Genomic DNA, 17,211 nt, shown 5'->3' with positions numbered 1-17,211 from the left:
ATTTATAAGAACCCCTAGCAAAGAATGAACATATATAAGGACTCATCAATTTAATTTCTCCCAAAATTATAACCTTTAAATAATTCCAGAGTGAAAACATTCAGCAAAGGTAAGAAAATTTATATACTCCTATTTCCCCAATTTACAGCCTTCAAGTTGGTGCACGCTACCTTAGAGCTGTGTGTAGAGTAAGTACCGTCACACACACACACACACACACACACACACACACATTGTGGGAAATTTGTTTTGCTCAGTGGGAAGATCGAAGGAATATACTCTACAAAATTACAAGGGTAATTCCTTCCACTGAGTGTTCTCTAGTAGTATTTATAAATGGTATAAAACGGCTGTTAAGCACACAATTCTTCCGTGCGCCTAACGTGTTTTCAGACTTGTGCCAGAAAATCCAAAGGATTAATAATTGCTTGGTAAGCTTAAGTAGGTTAGTTAAATTCCGGTAAAAGTAATTCAGGTAAATGCAATTAATCTAAATAGGACTATGAATAAATCAAACCAAGGCCATAAAATTCCCAGGGTAGTTCAGTTTGGTCCCAGAATTCTATTAAGTTCCGACCCGGTTAAAGTAAAATTAAAGTAAACTAATCCCGATTAGTAATGCTAAGTAAACAGACAGACCTAATTTCGACTAAATTTATTACTACGCCCATATATTATAAGCCTTTGTAAAATTATTCAATCTGAGTCTATGCCTAATTAATTCTCACAAACTCCAATATTACAATAGCCTAACTATGTAAAAGGGCTTAAAATTTAGTCAAGGTAAAGAAAACAGTGTATTACGTCTTGAATAAGTAAGTTAAGTTAAATACGTAAGTTAAACGTTAAAAGACGAAACCGCTTCCTAACGAAAAGACCGTTGGCTCAAATCAGCCGTCCAATAATGGCGGTCTAGTCTTTGTGGAAAATTAGTATTTTGACCTACCTTCAAGTTAACCCAGTTTGGACACACACCTCTTAATTCACGTGTAAACTAAAAACAAATCCTATATATTTAATCAGCAAACCCAGCGACCTCTAATCGCATTCGTGGAAATAAATTGGTACGTTGATAAGAAATGTTATTCCACTTACCGAATTTTCCGTCGACGATCAGTGACGAAGGCTGTTAAAAGTTTTGGTTGCAGATAAGGATTTCGGATAGGATGAGGTTTTAGGATAGGTACAAAACAGGAAAGGAGATCCATACAAACCAATTATTTAAAAAGGGTTATGAATTTCTAAAACCCTACACTACGTAAATTAAACTTAAAGGGCGAAGTCGCCGACCTAGTTGTCGCCTTCTTCGCTCGCCGTCCGTTTGAACAAGGCCCAAAAAACCCGCGCCCGACCTAAGCCTACCCCTTGAAAAGGCCTATGTCAGGTCAATGGTTCTTATCACTCCCCAAATCAATTAAATAATTTCTTAAATAATTGAAGGGACAGTTAGTTAAAATCTATTTATTAAATCTATCTATCAAATATTTTAAATGCTAAGTAAAGTTAATCAAGTTATTCAAAATATAATATTAATTTTTCTGCAGAGCTTATACTAAAGACAATGGGGTATAGTTACTTTGTAGCTCTTAGCAGTGACTTCGTTAAAGGTTAGAAAATGTATATGTACAAATAAATTTACAACATCCTCCCAGGGGAGATAACACAAAACACACAGTTTTGTGTTAGGTTAAACAGCTTCATCATTAATCAACTGCTGTAAGAATCGCCTCGAGTTGGTGGCGGCTCTTCTCTTCGGTCTCTCTTCTGCTGGATAGCCTTCAGAATTTTGACTGTCTCCTAAATTTTTCTCCGCAGCTTCTACAGTATACATATCCTCTGGCTTAGAGACCTCCAGCGGGTAAAGTTTGTCAACTGACCTAGTTGTCTCTCCATTGCTGGTCTGTAGCTTCACAACTCTGACCAGTCCATCAGAGCTGGGCATCAGCTGAATGACCCTTGCCAATTTCTACATGCAACGAGGGGTGTCATTATGTACTAACACCACATCTCCTACTTTAATCTTGGTTTGGAACGGTTGAGTTGGATCTCCGTTGAAATAGTGTCTATCTCTCAGGGACTGCAAGTATTCCTTCTCCCACTGTTCTTGGAATGCATGTATTACCTGAGATACAAACTTGAATCTCTCATTACATTGTTTGTGGTCAAGCTCAAAATCTGGGTCATTCAGGTAGTCCCGGTCTATGGTAGTGGGTAACGAGTTTAACCGGTAGCCATACAACAGGTGAGAAGGGGTAAGGGCATCGACGGTATCTGGAGATGTAGCATCCACATATGTAAGAGGTCTATTGTTAATACGACGCTCTATCTCAGTGACAATGGTATTCAGTTCGTCAGAATTAATCCTCTTCTTGAATATAGCTTTCTTTAGTGCTGATTTCACACTGCCAACCATCCTCTCATAGAAGCCTCCTTGATGGGGTGCCCTAGGTGTGATGAATGTCCATTTACAATTTTCCTTAGTCAGTGTGGACTGTACGTCAGTGTCATCATACAAGGACTGAATCAAGGAAGAACCAGTTTTGAAGTTAGTGGCGTTGTCAGAAATCATTCGACGAGGGCAAGATCTTCGTGCAGTGAATTGCCTGAAGGAATTGAGAAAAGCAGTGCTGGTTAAGTCTTTTACCACTTCCAGGTGACAAGCTCGTGTTGAGGTACAAGTGAATACGACTATGTAAACCTTGTCTAGTTCTTTAGTGGCTGGATTGCAGATAAGAATTTGTCCAGTCAAATCTACTCCGGTCACCTCAAATGGCCGGAGACTATTCACTCTGCAAGCCAGTAGAGGTGGCGGAGGAGGCCTGCGCAATGCAGGTCCTTCCAGACGGTTACATAGGTGACACTTCGTTTTCATCTTCTTGACACACTGTCTCAGTCTTGGTATCCAGTATTCTTCTCTCACCTTGCAAATTGTGTCTTGAACGCCTGCATGAAGAACATTTTCATGTGCTTGAATGACTATAAGTCCAGTCAAGGGAGAATTTGGAGGTAAAAGCAGAGGAAATTTACTGCTATATGGAAGGTGGTCCGCATTTTGTAGTCTCCCAGTGCATCGCAAAAGTCCATTCCTATCCAGGAACAAGCCTAGGCTTTTAATTCTGGCTGGAATTTTGTGGGAATTCTTGTTAAGGTATGACAACTCCTCTGGGAAATACTGACTCTGTGTGAAGCCAATAAGAATTCGTAATGCTTCTGAGTTCTGTACTTCGACATTTTCAGAGTTTACGGGTCCAGAGTTCTTAGTTTTACGATTCCCAATGGTACGTTTAAGGAGCCTAGTGAACTTAATTACTAGCTTAGTGACATTTATAATTTTAGGAAGGGAAGCGAACCTACGGATCTCTATGGGACAAGTAGCTTCTTCACTGACAACTGTAGTTAAAACTTCTTCAGGTGTTTCAGGTGGGTAGCATGTAGATACATCTGCCTGCTCTGGCCACATCTCTGGGTTCGGGAGCCAACTTGGGCCATGGAACCAAATTTGACTTTTCTTAAACTGCCTCAGGGAAATTCCTCTAGAGACAAGGTCTGCTGGGTTTTCTTCACCAGGTACATAGAGGTACCTCACTTCAGTGACCTGACTTACCTCATTCACCCTGTTGCGGACATAGATGGTTTTAGATTTGTTGTTCTGAATCCAGTGTAGGGCAACTTCACTGTCAGACCATATGACAGTGTCAGTAATCTTGACACCATCGGTAGTGGAAACGGTTCTGAGGTAGTCAGCTATTTTGACTGCACTATAGTTGGCAGTCAGCTCAAGTTGTGGTATGCTTTTCTTTTTGAGAGGGGCGACTCTTGCTTTAGAGAAAACTAGGTTCGCACCTGCGTGTTGGTCCATCAAATAGGCTGCAGCCCCATAGGCCTTTTCACTAGCATCACAGAATACGTGAAGAGAGTAGTTGGTCCCTCTGTTGGCTGTGAAGCGTGGGAATTCCTGGTATGCTATGTTCTCGAGGTCTTTCTTGATCTTCGACCACTCTTCTTGAAGTTCTGGTGGCAAAACATCATCCCACCTTTTAGATAGTTTCCAGATCTTTTGCATAAGAACTTTGGCTCGTACAATTATGGGAGCAAACAATCCTAGAGGGTCAAATACTTTGAAAGGTTGCTCAAAAGTAGCCCGTTTGGTAAGCGGAGCTTCCTCAAAGGTAGGGGGTTTTATGCTTAAGTTGTGTCAGTCTTGTAGTTCCAATGAAGTCCTAGAACTTTGACAAGATCTGAGCCTTCTGTTGTTCCATCACCTTCTTGTTTTACCATTTCGTTGAAGGTTGGGTCATTACTGATCCATTCTCTTAAAGGCATTCCGGCATCTGACAGGACTTCCTTTGCAACCTTGTAAAGGCTGTAGAGGCTGACTGTTGTTGGTAAGGAACCAATTAAGTTGTCCACATAAAATTTGGTCATGAGGAAACTAACTTCAGGTGAAGGGGTAGGTTTCAAAGTGATGTTGCAAGGTTGACTGGAGTAAAAAAGGCGAGCAGGTGGCTCCAAAGAGAACTGATCTAAACCTATAGGCTTGAAGGTCCTTTTCATTGTTAAGATCTTTTAGCCAAATGAAACGTGTATAATCACGATCCCTAGGTTGGAGACCTACCCGTAAGAAGGCTTTGCTGATGTCTGCCGATACCCCAAATGGGTCGAGACGGAATTTCAACAACAAGTCGGTTAAATGACTAGTCAAGGATGGGCCAGAGTATAAGCAATCATTCAGGCTAGGGGCCTGCTTGTCCATCCGGGCACTTGCATCAAATACAATACGAATGGGCGTTGTAGTTGAATCCTTAATCACAGGTAAATGGGATAAATAATGGACATTTGTCCGGTTTTGGTCTTCTTCTGGCACTGTTTCAATGAAGCCGAGGAGACAGTTGTTCTTGATGATCTGGTCATAAATTCCAGATACTTATTAGTTTGTTTCAGCTTGTGAATAGTACTGTTCAGTCTTTTCCTCGAGAGTGCTAAGTTGGTAGGGAGTTGTTTCTTATCGACTTTCCAGGGGAGAGATACCTCATATCGTCCTTCAACCATATTGATGGAATTCTTGAATTCTTCCAGTACAAATTTATCCTCAGGTGACATATCTTGATCAACGATTCCGACTGATTCTAGGGTCCAAAGCTGTTGGATGGGGTCTTCAGCAAATTTGCTATCAGACATCTCAAGTGGTATCTCTAGAGCAGCTTTGGAAGGTTCATCAACTGCTAGTCTCATTACAGTTACAGAATGAGCACTGATAGGGGTGTCATTACTAGGCAGTTTACCAGCGACCAGATATCCTAAGGAGGACTCAATCAGGTTCACTCCGTTTGCTTGTGGAGAATGGATAAAGTCAAAGTAGTGATCTATGCCAACAAGCAGTTTCACCTGGTCAATCTGACTACTTGACAAGTTAGGACCAGCTAGGGTGACATTCTGGCTCTTCAGTTCAGACACTATCTTACAGAGTCCACGAGGCCTAGCGCTCTGAGGTAGTTTAGGTACGACAATAGCCTTTAAAGTTACAAGGCTGTCATCGTTTACCCTGACAGGTACAGTGACCGTACTATATTCTCTAGGTTCTTTGGTATCCCAGAACCCACTGATGCTCAGTTGGACAGGATTGTCTCGTACAAGTTTACACTCTTCCACTGCCTCTTGTGTGATGAAGGTGCGTTGCGCCCCAGAATCAAACAGTGATCTAAGTTCCTTGGTGTTGCCTGAGGGCGGACACACCACTTTCATTAAGGCGGTAGGGAGAATTCCACTTGTTTGTGACTTTAAGTCTTTGTCACTGTCATTGTCTCCACAATAGTTCACAGCAGAGACCTCAGTTGAGGAGTCAGGGCACAATGCTGAGTGGTGTAGTCCAGTTTTACATGACAGACATTTGTGGAACTTCACAAGACAGTCGGTTGTCTTATGGTTAGGTGAAGTGCATTTCACGCAACGATTTTGTGCGGTAAGTCTTGAAATGCGCTCTTGCGTGGTCTTGTAAATGTCACACTGGTAGGCTTTGTGTTCTTTTTGGTCTATCACAGAATACACAACTTTGAGTTCTAGCGGTCTTATTAGGCTGTCCTGGAGTGACAGAAATACTCAGATTCGTAACTTCGTTTTTCTTAGGGGTGTAAGAACTAACCTGAGTTTTGGTCTGATTACCTGGTCTATTGGAACTTTGGTTAGGCTTGGGTTTTCTATGGGAGTATTCCTTGCTCTTATCCCTGGGTTCAAAATCCAAGGAAGACAAGGTCAGGATTATCTTTCCTAGCCCCTCTCTAATATCTAGGAGTGAGGGGTAGTCCTGTCCACACTTGTTTTGGATTTGTTCTTTCACCTTGCCAGGTAGTTTTTGAAAAACTAGAGGTCCAAGCGTCCAGGTACAGTGATCCGAATTAGGTTTGTTTCTTTCTATGCCTCTAACATATTGTTCAAGTTTAGTCCAGAAGCCACGTAGTGAATCCAGGTCTGCAGAAGGTTTAGGCAGGCCTGCTAGTTGACAAATTAGAGATGAGATTATTTTCTCTGGATTAGCATAAGTTTTCTTCAACAGGTCAATGGCGTCTAAATAGTTTTCATTCGTGACAAGAATATTTCTAATCAGAGTTAGAGCTTCACCCTTCAAACATCCCTTCAGGTAATTAAATTTGTCAACAGCTCTCAAGTCTGGACGAGAGTGAACGTTAGACTCGAAAACATCCCAAAAAGGGGGCCATTCTCCATCGGTCCCTTCAAAGTCCGTAGTGATAAAGACGGCAACTTAACCTTATGCCATGGCCTAAACTCTGTTGCAATACTCCTCTGGGGTTTGGCTTCCATGCAAATGATTCTTAGTTTCTCCAAAACTTCAGTGCTCTCTGTGATGACTTGGTTGGCATGACGCCGCTTTGTAATGAGCTGTGTTCTATCAGGGTCTTGCTCAGAGAACCCTTCTTCTCCAAGTTGAACTAAGTACTTAAAGTTGAGTTCTTCATACTTCTTTATTTGAGACTCTAGCCTAAGACGATATGTCTCCAAGGTCGAGGACTCAACATCACTTGCCCTTTGAATCAAGTCCACAGCAGTTGTGCATAGATCCTTGCAGTTTTCCTCATAAAGTCGGAGGGAATATGCTAATTGTGTCGCAGACATTTTATGAGTTTAAAAGGTAACAAGACAAAAAAATCCTTGGACAACAACACAGGCCTTAAAACATCCCGCTGGGGATGCCAATCTTCCTTTGTGGGAAATTTGTTTCGCTCAGTGGGAAGATCGAAGGAATATACAAAATTACAAGGATAATTCCTTCCACTGAGTGTTCTCTAGTAGTAATTTAGTAAATGGTATAAAACGGGCTGTTAAGCACACAATTCTTCCGTGCGCCTAACGTGTTTTCAGACTTGTACCAGAAAATCCAAAGGATTAATAATTGCTTGGTAAGCTTAAGTAGGTTAGTTAAATTCCGGTAAAAGTAATTCAGGTAAATGCAATTAATCTAAATAGGACTATGAATAAATCAAACCAAGGCCATAAAATTCCCAGGGTAGTTCAGTTTGGTCCCAGAATTCTATTAAGTTCCGACCCGGTTAAAGTAAAATTAAAGTAAACTAATCCCGAATAGTAATGCTAAGTAAAACAGACAGACCTAATTTCGACTAAATTTATTACTACGCCCATAATTATATAAGCCTTTGTAAAATTATTCAATCTGAGTCTATGCCTAATTAATTCTCACAAACTCCAATATTACAATAGCCTAACTATGTAAAAGGGCTTAAAATTTAGTCAAGGTAAAGAAAACAGTGTATTATGTCTTGAATAAGTAAGTTAAGTTAAATACGTAAGTTAAACGTTAAAAGACGAAACCGCTTCCTAACGAAAAGACCGTTGGCTCAAATCAGCCGTCCAATAATGGCGGTCTAGTCTTTGTGGAAAATTAGTATTTTGACCTACCTTCAAGTTAACCCAGTTTGGACACACACCTCTTAATTCACGTGTAAACTAAAAACAAATCCTATATATTTAATCAGCAAACCCAGCGACCTCTAATCGCATTCGTGGAAATAAATTGGTACGTTGATAAGAAATGTTATTCCACTTACCGAATTTTCCTGTCGACCGATCAGTGACGAAGGCTGTTAAAAAGTTTTGGTTGCAGATAAGGATTTCGGATAGGATGAGGTTTTAGGATAGGTACAAAACAGGAAAGGAGATCACACAAACCAATTATTTAAAGGGTTATGAATTTCCTAAAACCCTACACTACGTAAATTAAACTTAAAGGGCGAAGTCGCCGACCTAGTTGTCGCCTTCTTCGCTCGCCGTCCGTTTGAACAAGGCCCAAAAAACCCGCGCCCGACCTAAGCCTACCCTTGAAAAGGCCTATGTCAGGTCAATGGTTCTTATCACTCCCCAAATCAATTAAATAATTTCTTAAATAATTTGAAGGGACAGTTAAATCTATTTATTAAATCTATCTATCAAATATTTTAAATGCTAAGTAAAGTTAATCAAGTTATTCAAAAATATAATATTAATTTTTCTGCAGAGCTTATACTAAAGAAAACGGGGTATAGTTACTTTGTAGCTCTTAGCAGTGACTTCGTTAAAGGTTAGAAAAGTATATGTACAAATAAATTTACAACACACACACACACACACACACACACATATATATCTAATAGTTATAATATATATAATCTTATATATAATTATATATAGCTATATTATATATCATATATATTCTATATATATATAATCATGAGATATATAATTAATATATATATATATCATATTATATATATATTATTATATGTATCCTATATATATCATATATATATATGTAAAATATATATATATATATAAATATCTATATATATATATATATATATATATATATATATATATATTACATATCCTATATATCTATATATAGTATATCTATACTATATATATCTATATATCTAGATATATATATATTCTATATAATATTATATATATATATATATATAATTATAATATAATATATATATAAATAAAGATATATATATTTATTATATATTCTATATATACTAGATTCAATATATATATATATATATATATGTATACAAAGATATATAATAATATATATATATATATTAATATATATTAAAAAAAAATAATATATATATATTAATCTTTACAGGCTGGGCTAAAATATACCGACTCAACCAAGAAGAGTTAGATTTTCGAGATACGGCCATTTCCGTTTCCAAGTATTTATTTATTAGTTATAAACGAGTTGACAGATAAGAATTCTATTATAGTGATTACAGGAGCAGTGAAGATCCGGTTTACACAGAACTTCCCTCCATGAAAAAAGATTTAGGTGAATACAAAAGATGTGAAATCTCAGGAAGTGTTGAGCATCAAGTACTGGAGTTGCTTAGCTGTTGAACCTCAACAAAATCTGTATTCACAGCAATAAATCACAACTATGTCCTAAGTGCGGTTAGGTTGGTTTCTTTGGTTACCATACTGTTCGCCCCCGGCTAGATAAGGCCACTCTCCCTAAGTCAGGTTAGGTTGGTTCTATTGGTTATGTCACAACGTTTGTTACCATACTGGGGGGTCCAGGGGGGCGAAGCCCACTGGCTAGGCAAGGCTACACTCCCAAAGTCAGGTTTAGGTCGGTTCTATTTGTTAGGTCACAACCTTTACCATACAGGGGGGTTCAGGTTAGAGTATGTGCCCTAACTCTGGTTTGGGGGGTTCGTTTGTAGGCTAACATGTTAAATGTAAATGTAGGTACGTAGTAGGATAGCCGAGTCCGTTTCCCGTTTGTAGAGTAGGGATTCAACATATTTAAAATAGGTAAGAAGTCCCAAATTTGGGTAAGTAGTAGGCTAGCGTAGCCCGCATCGCGATTGTAGAGGAAGGGGTCAACCTACTGCTAAATTGTTTTTTATTTTGCTCCCACAGACACCTATCAGTTTCCCACCCAAAAACCCCGGTTCCCAAGAGGGTCCCCCTTTACCGTTTCTATAAAGTTTTTTGGGCGTCACGTACTGGAGTTGCTTAGCTGTTGAACCTCCTAAACAAAATCTGTATTCACAACAAAAAAGCACAACTGAAACAGTAGAAATTAAAAACAACATAAATAAGGATAATCGTTGTTATAAAAGCAAATATTTAAAATATAATTTCGTATTGTTGTTTATTTAACATAACAATCTGCGTCCTTTACCTTTGACGATGTTCTGATGATCAGACTTAGAAAAGGAAACGACCAAATGTGAATTGATACATGAGTATTGAATATTCTTTTGATGTCTATTTTGTCTAGGGTTCATTACTAGACAAACAATGACAATATGTACCTAGGATATAGTCAAGAAGTAGTACTAGATGTTATTGTCAATGAATTCTAATTCATAATATTTATAGATATATGTCAAATGGAGTGTAGCAGCATGCTGCTATACCCACCTATAAAATTCAAAAGATTTCAGACAAAAATAACAATAAATACGTAAATAAAAAAATGAAAAGCAAATATTTTACATGAGAAGAATTTTGATCTAATTTATACAAGAGCAAATGCCAAGCTATAATAATTTATTACATTCCATTACGTAATGTTGTAAAGTATGTTTCCATAACCCACCGCATAATTTACACTTAGTCTTCATCATCAATGTATTCCCAAGAATATTTATATCCCAAACGTAACCTCATCATTAAAGTATCTAGTTTAGACAATGCCCTACCATATACAATATTGCTGTGTTCAGACACAAACAAATAGTGTCTCATGCTGACGTTACCATTGTTTAAAATTTTTCGAATTTCAGCCGCTTACCACAAAGACCTCTTGATTTTAACCCTTTCTTTTTTCTGCTTAGAGTTATTGTGGTTTCTATAGCAATATTATTTTTGTTTGTAGCATCCTTTGCCAAACTATCAGCCACCTCATTCAAATGAATACCAACGTGAGATGGTACCCAGAAAAACTTTTTCAAAATACCCTTGATCTTCTATTGCATATACAAGTTCTTTACACTTACTAATTCCCTGTCAACTGGATATCTAGAGTTAAGCGCAAGAAGGGCACTCTGGCAATCAACGAAAACAAACACGTCTTTCATCTTGTTTACTACTAAGGTTAACCCTTCATGAATGGCATGTAATTCAGCTGTAGTAGTAGAAGTTTTATCTTCTATTCTTTTTGACAGCGTCTCGTCATAACTCACATCATTTTCATAATATTCCCTTACAACCACCCCGCATCCAACCTTGATACCATTCACTGAACCATCACAGTACATATGTATACTATTAGCTTTAGGTAATGTGTTGATTTTAGACAAAATTAATTGTTTCAATTCGTATGTGTTGCACTCACTTTTTTTACAGTCAAGTTTACTAATGCTTACATTAATTCTGTAACACAACCACGGCTTCATTGAAACTACCTCTTGTAATTTTTGTGGTGAAATTATATCCTCCGATTGCTCAAAATGGTCCACAGCACATGATTTTCTTTAAAAAGGCAACAACGGTAGGAATTTTAGGCAGTGGAATTTTATTACAAACCAGAAATCAACTTGTGTTTACCTTAAATCTCGTTGGTAGTCGCCAAACGCAAACACGAGAACTAACCTAGCATTCTTATATAACTCCTATACACATTTGGCCAAACATGCAAATTAACTTATATATAAACAGTTTAATATATTTCAAATTTTTTTTTATTTTTTTTTTCAAAGTAGGGAAACATTGAATAGGCCTACGAATTTCATTAAGTAATATTTTCATTATAATGAAGTGTTAGTTGATGATTAATAGAAAAAGAACAATTGACAAATAGAGTTTTTTACTGACCTTTCTTTTATGTATGAAATGTTTAATATTGCCAAAGCCATCCAACTTTTATTATGATATTGGTTTTCTTAATAAAGAGCCATTTGGGAGCCGAAAGAGCCATTTAGGAGCCGGATCTCAAAACTGAAAGAGCCAAAAGATCCGGTTCCCTGAAAGGAGCCGAAAATCCCATCACTAGATCAAACACTTATAACTTTATGAGTATAACTTGGTAAAATTAAGATATTTTTACGGGTATCTTGGCAAAGATACAAGGTGGAAATAATAAACTTCAACTTTCCGTTGAAGGTAGAGAAATTTTTTTCCTCGCCATATTATATATATATATATATATATATATATATATATATATATATATATATATATATATATATATATATATATATATATATATATTTGGGAGATGTTTCCTTCAGTTACCCAAGAGAATGATCAACGTTTTCTCACTTTTTTTAGCAGTCATTTTCTGTGACGGTACTACCAAAATGGTTGTTAGTAAACAAAGCCTCATCTGACGAACGTTTGATTGATTTGTGGTTAGTAAAACTGACGTTACAACATCTAAGTTATTGAAGGCGTGTCATCTGAAGTCTAGCAATATAACACTTTGTCTTTTTGAACGGGAAGCTTCTCCTAAAGCACTGAAATCTATTGAAATGGAAATGTGAGTCAAGTTCAAAGTGGGCCAGATTCCGCGGATGAACTACCTATTTTTATCGGTCTTAAGACTTTCCTCTCGGGTTTGACAATGTCTGGTCCATCAAGAGATATTGCTGTACTTATCTATAGTTTAACTCTACTCGGTAGTAGTACTGATACTTGTGGTAGCTCAGACTCTGTCAAACCGGTAAGGAAAGAGTTGGAAAAATCTAGTTCATCTGCAGAGTCTAACCCTTGTTTTGAAGGTTATGATAATGCGGATACATGCGATCTATTATAATGTCATATTCTTCAGTAAATGAGGGACACTTTACGAACAGCTTTCGTTGGTCCGTCATAGAAAACGAATATGGCAAAGATGTTTCGAGAGAACTAGCTTAATTAAAAAATCTTATATGGGTAACTACAGAAAAATATTAACAGTGATTGTTATAAAGTGTACTAATGCAGGATGAAATTTTTGTTAAATTCTGGTAAAATTAAGTTAAATTTTATCAAATTCTGCATTTAATACTATAAAAGATGTAAATTTTGTATATTTTCTCTAATAAAGGTAAAAAAAAAATAAGTTTCTTGGGTGACTAAAGAAAAGTCTCACTCATTTTCGCATGATCGTGATAAAGGTGCATTTTCATAACCTTAAATTCACCTTTCACCTGAAAAGGAAATAAGTCACCCTGGAGTTTCGATAAATGAAAACAGACAGGGAGAATAGCGATTGATTTTTGTAACGAAGAAAAAAAGCTACACTCATATGGCTTACAAATATTTTTAACATCGATTTTATCATGTACTAGCTATACATTCAAAGCTATACATATTTAAGGATTTAAAATTGTCAGTATATATATATATATATATATATATATATATCCATATATATATATATATTATATATATATATATCATATCTGTACTAGCTATACTTCAAAGCTATACTATTTTAGGATTTAAATTGCTCAGCATATACTATATATTATATATATATAGATATATATATGTATATATATATTATATAATAGATCCTTTATATATAGATATATATATAAATGTATATTATATATAATATATATATAATCCTATATATATATATAAGGAACGTTGCCCCAGTAAAGTTTATTATTATTATTGTTATCATTATTATTGACCGCCTCACTTTGTCAAAACATTTTTTTAAGTACCGCAAACAATAAAAAAAAATAATTACAATACATAATTTTCATAACCAATCGGATAGTTATTTAGTAAGTATCTTTTTTAAATGGTTCTCTCTCTCTCTCTCTCTCTCTCTCTCTCTCTCTCTCTCTCTCTCTCTCTCTCTCTCTCTCTCTCAAGAAGGTGGCGCTCACCCTTTTGGTTTTAAATCGATAATAAAAAACCATCGAAAACGAACGTACCAAAAAAAAAAAAAAGCAGACTATTATCGTCACTTTTACGCTCCTTCAGAGAGAGAGAGATAACGTCCCCCGTTCGTTACGGCAGAAGTGGCCCGTGTAAGGACGTCATTGACAAAAGGTACTCACGCACCTATACTCAAGGTCCGTTTCCGAGTACCGAAATGATAATAATTCGACGTTACCAGGAACTCACCGAGACTTATTCAAGAAAGTTGCCTCCCTCCCCCTCCCCTCCTCACTCGGTGCCATGTGCAGAGGAAGGTCCCGGAGTGACTGGAACCACAAGAGGCTTTGTGCCAGATGCAATAACAGGAGTGTCAAGGCCGGTATCAATAGCAGGAATTAGTTATAGCTTTGTATCAGCAACAATAAGCTCGGCGATAAGGCCTTGAACGGCTGATTAAAGCTGTGGTAACAGCAGAAAAAAAAATGAGAAACGCGACAGACAACTAGAGAGAGAGGAAAAAATACGTTACCGAAGTAACAACATCAATAAAACCAATAAAACACCTGAGAAAAACGGCGGCAGACAGGAGCAGCAACAGAAGTAGATGGCACACCAACCCGTGCATCGGTTGATCATAGCAACACCGGCTATAGCCACGGCAACAGCAGCAGAAAAGAAGAGAAGCCCGTGAGGTCCCCATCATCTGTCAAAGACGCAAAAAAACCCAGAAAATCCGAAAAGTGGCGATGAAGGTGGCCCTAGCATTCTTGGTCCTCCTCCAGGCGGCTGCTTCTCTCTGGCCCTCAACTGGAGCCAACATCATCCAGCTGGGAGCTCTAGATTGGGACGACGTGGACTTGTCCACCCTGGCGTGCCCCGTGGAGAAGATCGAGGACACCCCACAGGGTCTGGCGCAGTTCAAGTGCATCGAGTGCCCCAGGTCTTGCACAGACGGTGCAGGGGACCTGGTGGGTACCTGCGTTCAGCTCGTCGATGAGGTCAGTGGGAGCCGGTGGCTCCGGGGCTGTGTGTGCAGTTTGGAGCGCAGTGGCCACCAGGACGTCGAGATGGATTCCTTTCTACAGTATTGAAGTGGGAGAAGCATTAAAGTAGATAAGACAGGTGTTTTGCATGTAAGTGGAGTAATTTCGTGGACTGAACATCTGTAGCATGATGCGATAGGTCTAATTTCTTCGTTCAAACGTCTGCTATGTAAAAAGAGACATACTGTAGGCCTATATACTTTCTCCTAGATGGAACGTCTGTTATGTAAAAGACATACTTTAGCCCTATATATTCTCCATGGAACGTTTATGTAAAAAGAGATACTTTAGGCCTATATATTCCCCCATGGTGGAACGTCTGTTATGTAAAAGACACATACTTTAGGCCTATATAACACTTACTTATATTCTCCATGGTGGAACGTCTGCTATGTAAACGACACATACTGTAGACCTATATACTCTGCTTGGTGAACATGTTGTAGACGCATCATTTGATTAATACACTTTCCATAAGTGCAACTCCTTCGGTAAAACGACATAAAGCAGATTACGCGGATGTAATTGAGCTGATACTCTAAGTGGTCGGCCACAGTTGCTGCTGCGTACGAAAACAACCGAAGTTACCGAACTGAATCCGTGAATGATAAGGCGAACTATAGCACCAGTTATGCATCATATCTGTGGGTGACTTATCTGCGTCAGTAGTAGTACGTTATCAGTGGTACTACTACCTTAGCGTTTATTTACACATTTTATTTATGCATTTATGCTTGTGTGTTTCTTTGGCCACAGTTAAATTATCGCTTTTTTATTTATTCAACTGCATTACCTTAGCGTTTGTTTATACACTTTATGCATTTAATGTGTGTATGTACATGTGTAGTGTGCGTTTTTGGCTACTAAAAGTTTTTTTAATCATTTATATGTGTGTGTACATATAAATAACTATGTACGTAATGCCCGTACTCAAGTATATATACACGTGTACGTGTGTCGTGCCATTCATCATATTTTTTATATAATAAAATGTAACGTGCCCAACAATTTTATATTTTGATAATAATATGGAAAAAAGAAACCTCTACATATCGTTTTCTTTGCCTTTTAAAGACGCTGGAGAGGGAGAGAGAGAGAGAGAGAGAGAGAGAGAGAGAGAGAGAGAGAGAGAGAGAGAGAGAGAGAGAGAGTATACGAACTTTAGCGTAATCTTAATTAGTATAATATATCTGCATTCTCTTATTTGGGTTACGAGAAAATGTAGAAAAAGTATGAATGATAATTTTGGTGTGCTGTCATTACGTATTGTTTCAGAAAGAGAGAGAGAGAGAGAGAGAGAGAGGACAATGGTCGTCTCTCCATATTTAAACAAGAAAATTCCTTTTAATATTCAAACAGAGAGAATCTTAGTTTATCGACAAAATGAAAGAGAGAGAGAGAGCCAAGTAGGTACCCGGCAAACTCTTGTTTTCATTACACCTGTTTGTTAAAGAAAGTATATTTTGTTTGTTTGTTTGTATGGTGTGTTTATGTTGCATGGAACCAGTGGTTATCAAGCAACGGGACCAACGGCTTTACGTGACTTCCGAAGCACGTCGAGAGAGTGAACTTCTATCACCAGAAATACACATCTCTGACACCTCAATGGAATGCCCGAGAATCAAGAAAGTATATTTTACTGCAGATCGTACTTTGCATTCGTCTTGCAGCGTGCAACGAAGCATTAATGCCCCTTGTGCCTAACCCCCAATGTCTGTTTCAAGGTATATGCAGTAGTTAAAGGTGAAATTTACATGCAGGCACTAGTTTCACTTTATTGTCAAAAATGTATAAAAAGCAGAGTAATTGAATAATTATATATATATATATATATATATATATATATATATATATATATAATATATATATATATTACAGTAAGAATTACTGATAAAAGAAGCAAACATCCACAACCCTCCTAATGCATAAATAAAACAAACAATAAACGACAAACACAAAGTAAAAAACAAAATAAGGGAAAAATAAGCAAATAAATTAATTAAATAAATGCAGAAAAAAAACAAAGTAAAAAAAATGAGTGGTGATTCGTCTTGGAATTTTGGTGATTTAATGTCTTTTTTTTATGTAACCAGTACTTCCAATGACGACATTACACCTGCGACAGCTGTTTTAGCAAACTAATTCCACCCGTTACACACATGTCCAAATGTTTGGCAGGTAAATTATCTACGGCAGGTGTTTTAACAATGGAATTGTGTCTGTTACATCTATGACAAATGCTTGGGAGAGAAATCATATCTGAAGCAGTGTTAACATAGATCATATCTGTAACAAGCCTTTTGACTATGACATTAGTCTGTTACAG

The 17,211-nt window shown here is 37.4% G+C and overlaps 1 protein-coding gene across 1 annotated transcript; it reads right to left on the bottom strand.

Moving 5' to 3' along the window:
- Positions 1 to 1,966: 1,966 nt before the first annotated feature.
- On the bottom strand, positions 1,967 to 4,063 carry LOC135209369 (uncharacterized). Its single transcript, XM_064242066.1, has one exon. It carries the CDS (start codon positions 4,061 to 4,063, stop codon positions 1,967 to 1,969), a length of 2,097 nt encoding a protein of 698 aa, XP_064098136.1.
- Between the last annotated feature and the right edge of the window lie 13,148 nt (positions 4,064 to 17,211).

This window comes from Macrobrachium nipponense, chromosome 37, assembly GCF_015104395.2.
Source record: "Macrobrachium nipponense isolate FS-2020 chromosome 37, ASM1510439v2, whole genome shotgun sequence".
NCBI classification, from domain to species: domain Eukaryota; kingdom Metazoa; phylum Arthropoda; class Malacostraca; order Decapoda; family Palaemonidae; genus Macrobrachium; species Macrobrachium nipponense.
The sequence above is the reverse complement of the archived record's forward strand: the minus strand, read 5'-3'. Positions and strand labels throughout refer to the sequence as shown.

Bases quoted from the DNA above. Each gene is read 5' to 3' on its own strand.
- LOC135209369 (XM_064242066.1), bottom strand. From the start codon at position 4,063: ATGCAAAAGATCTGGAAACTATCTAAAAGGTGGGATGATGTTTTGCCA.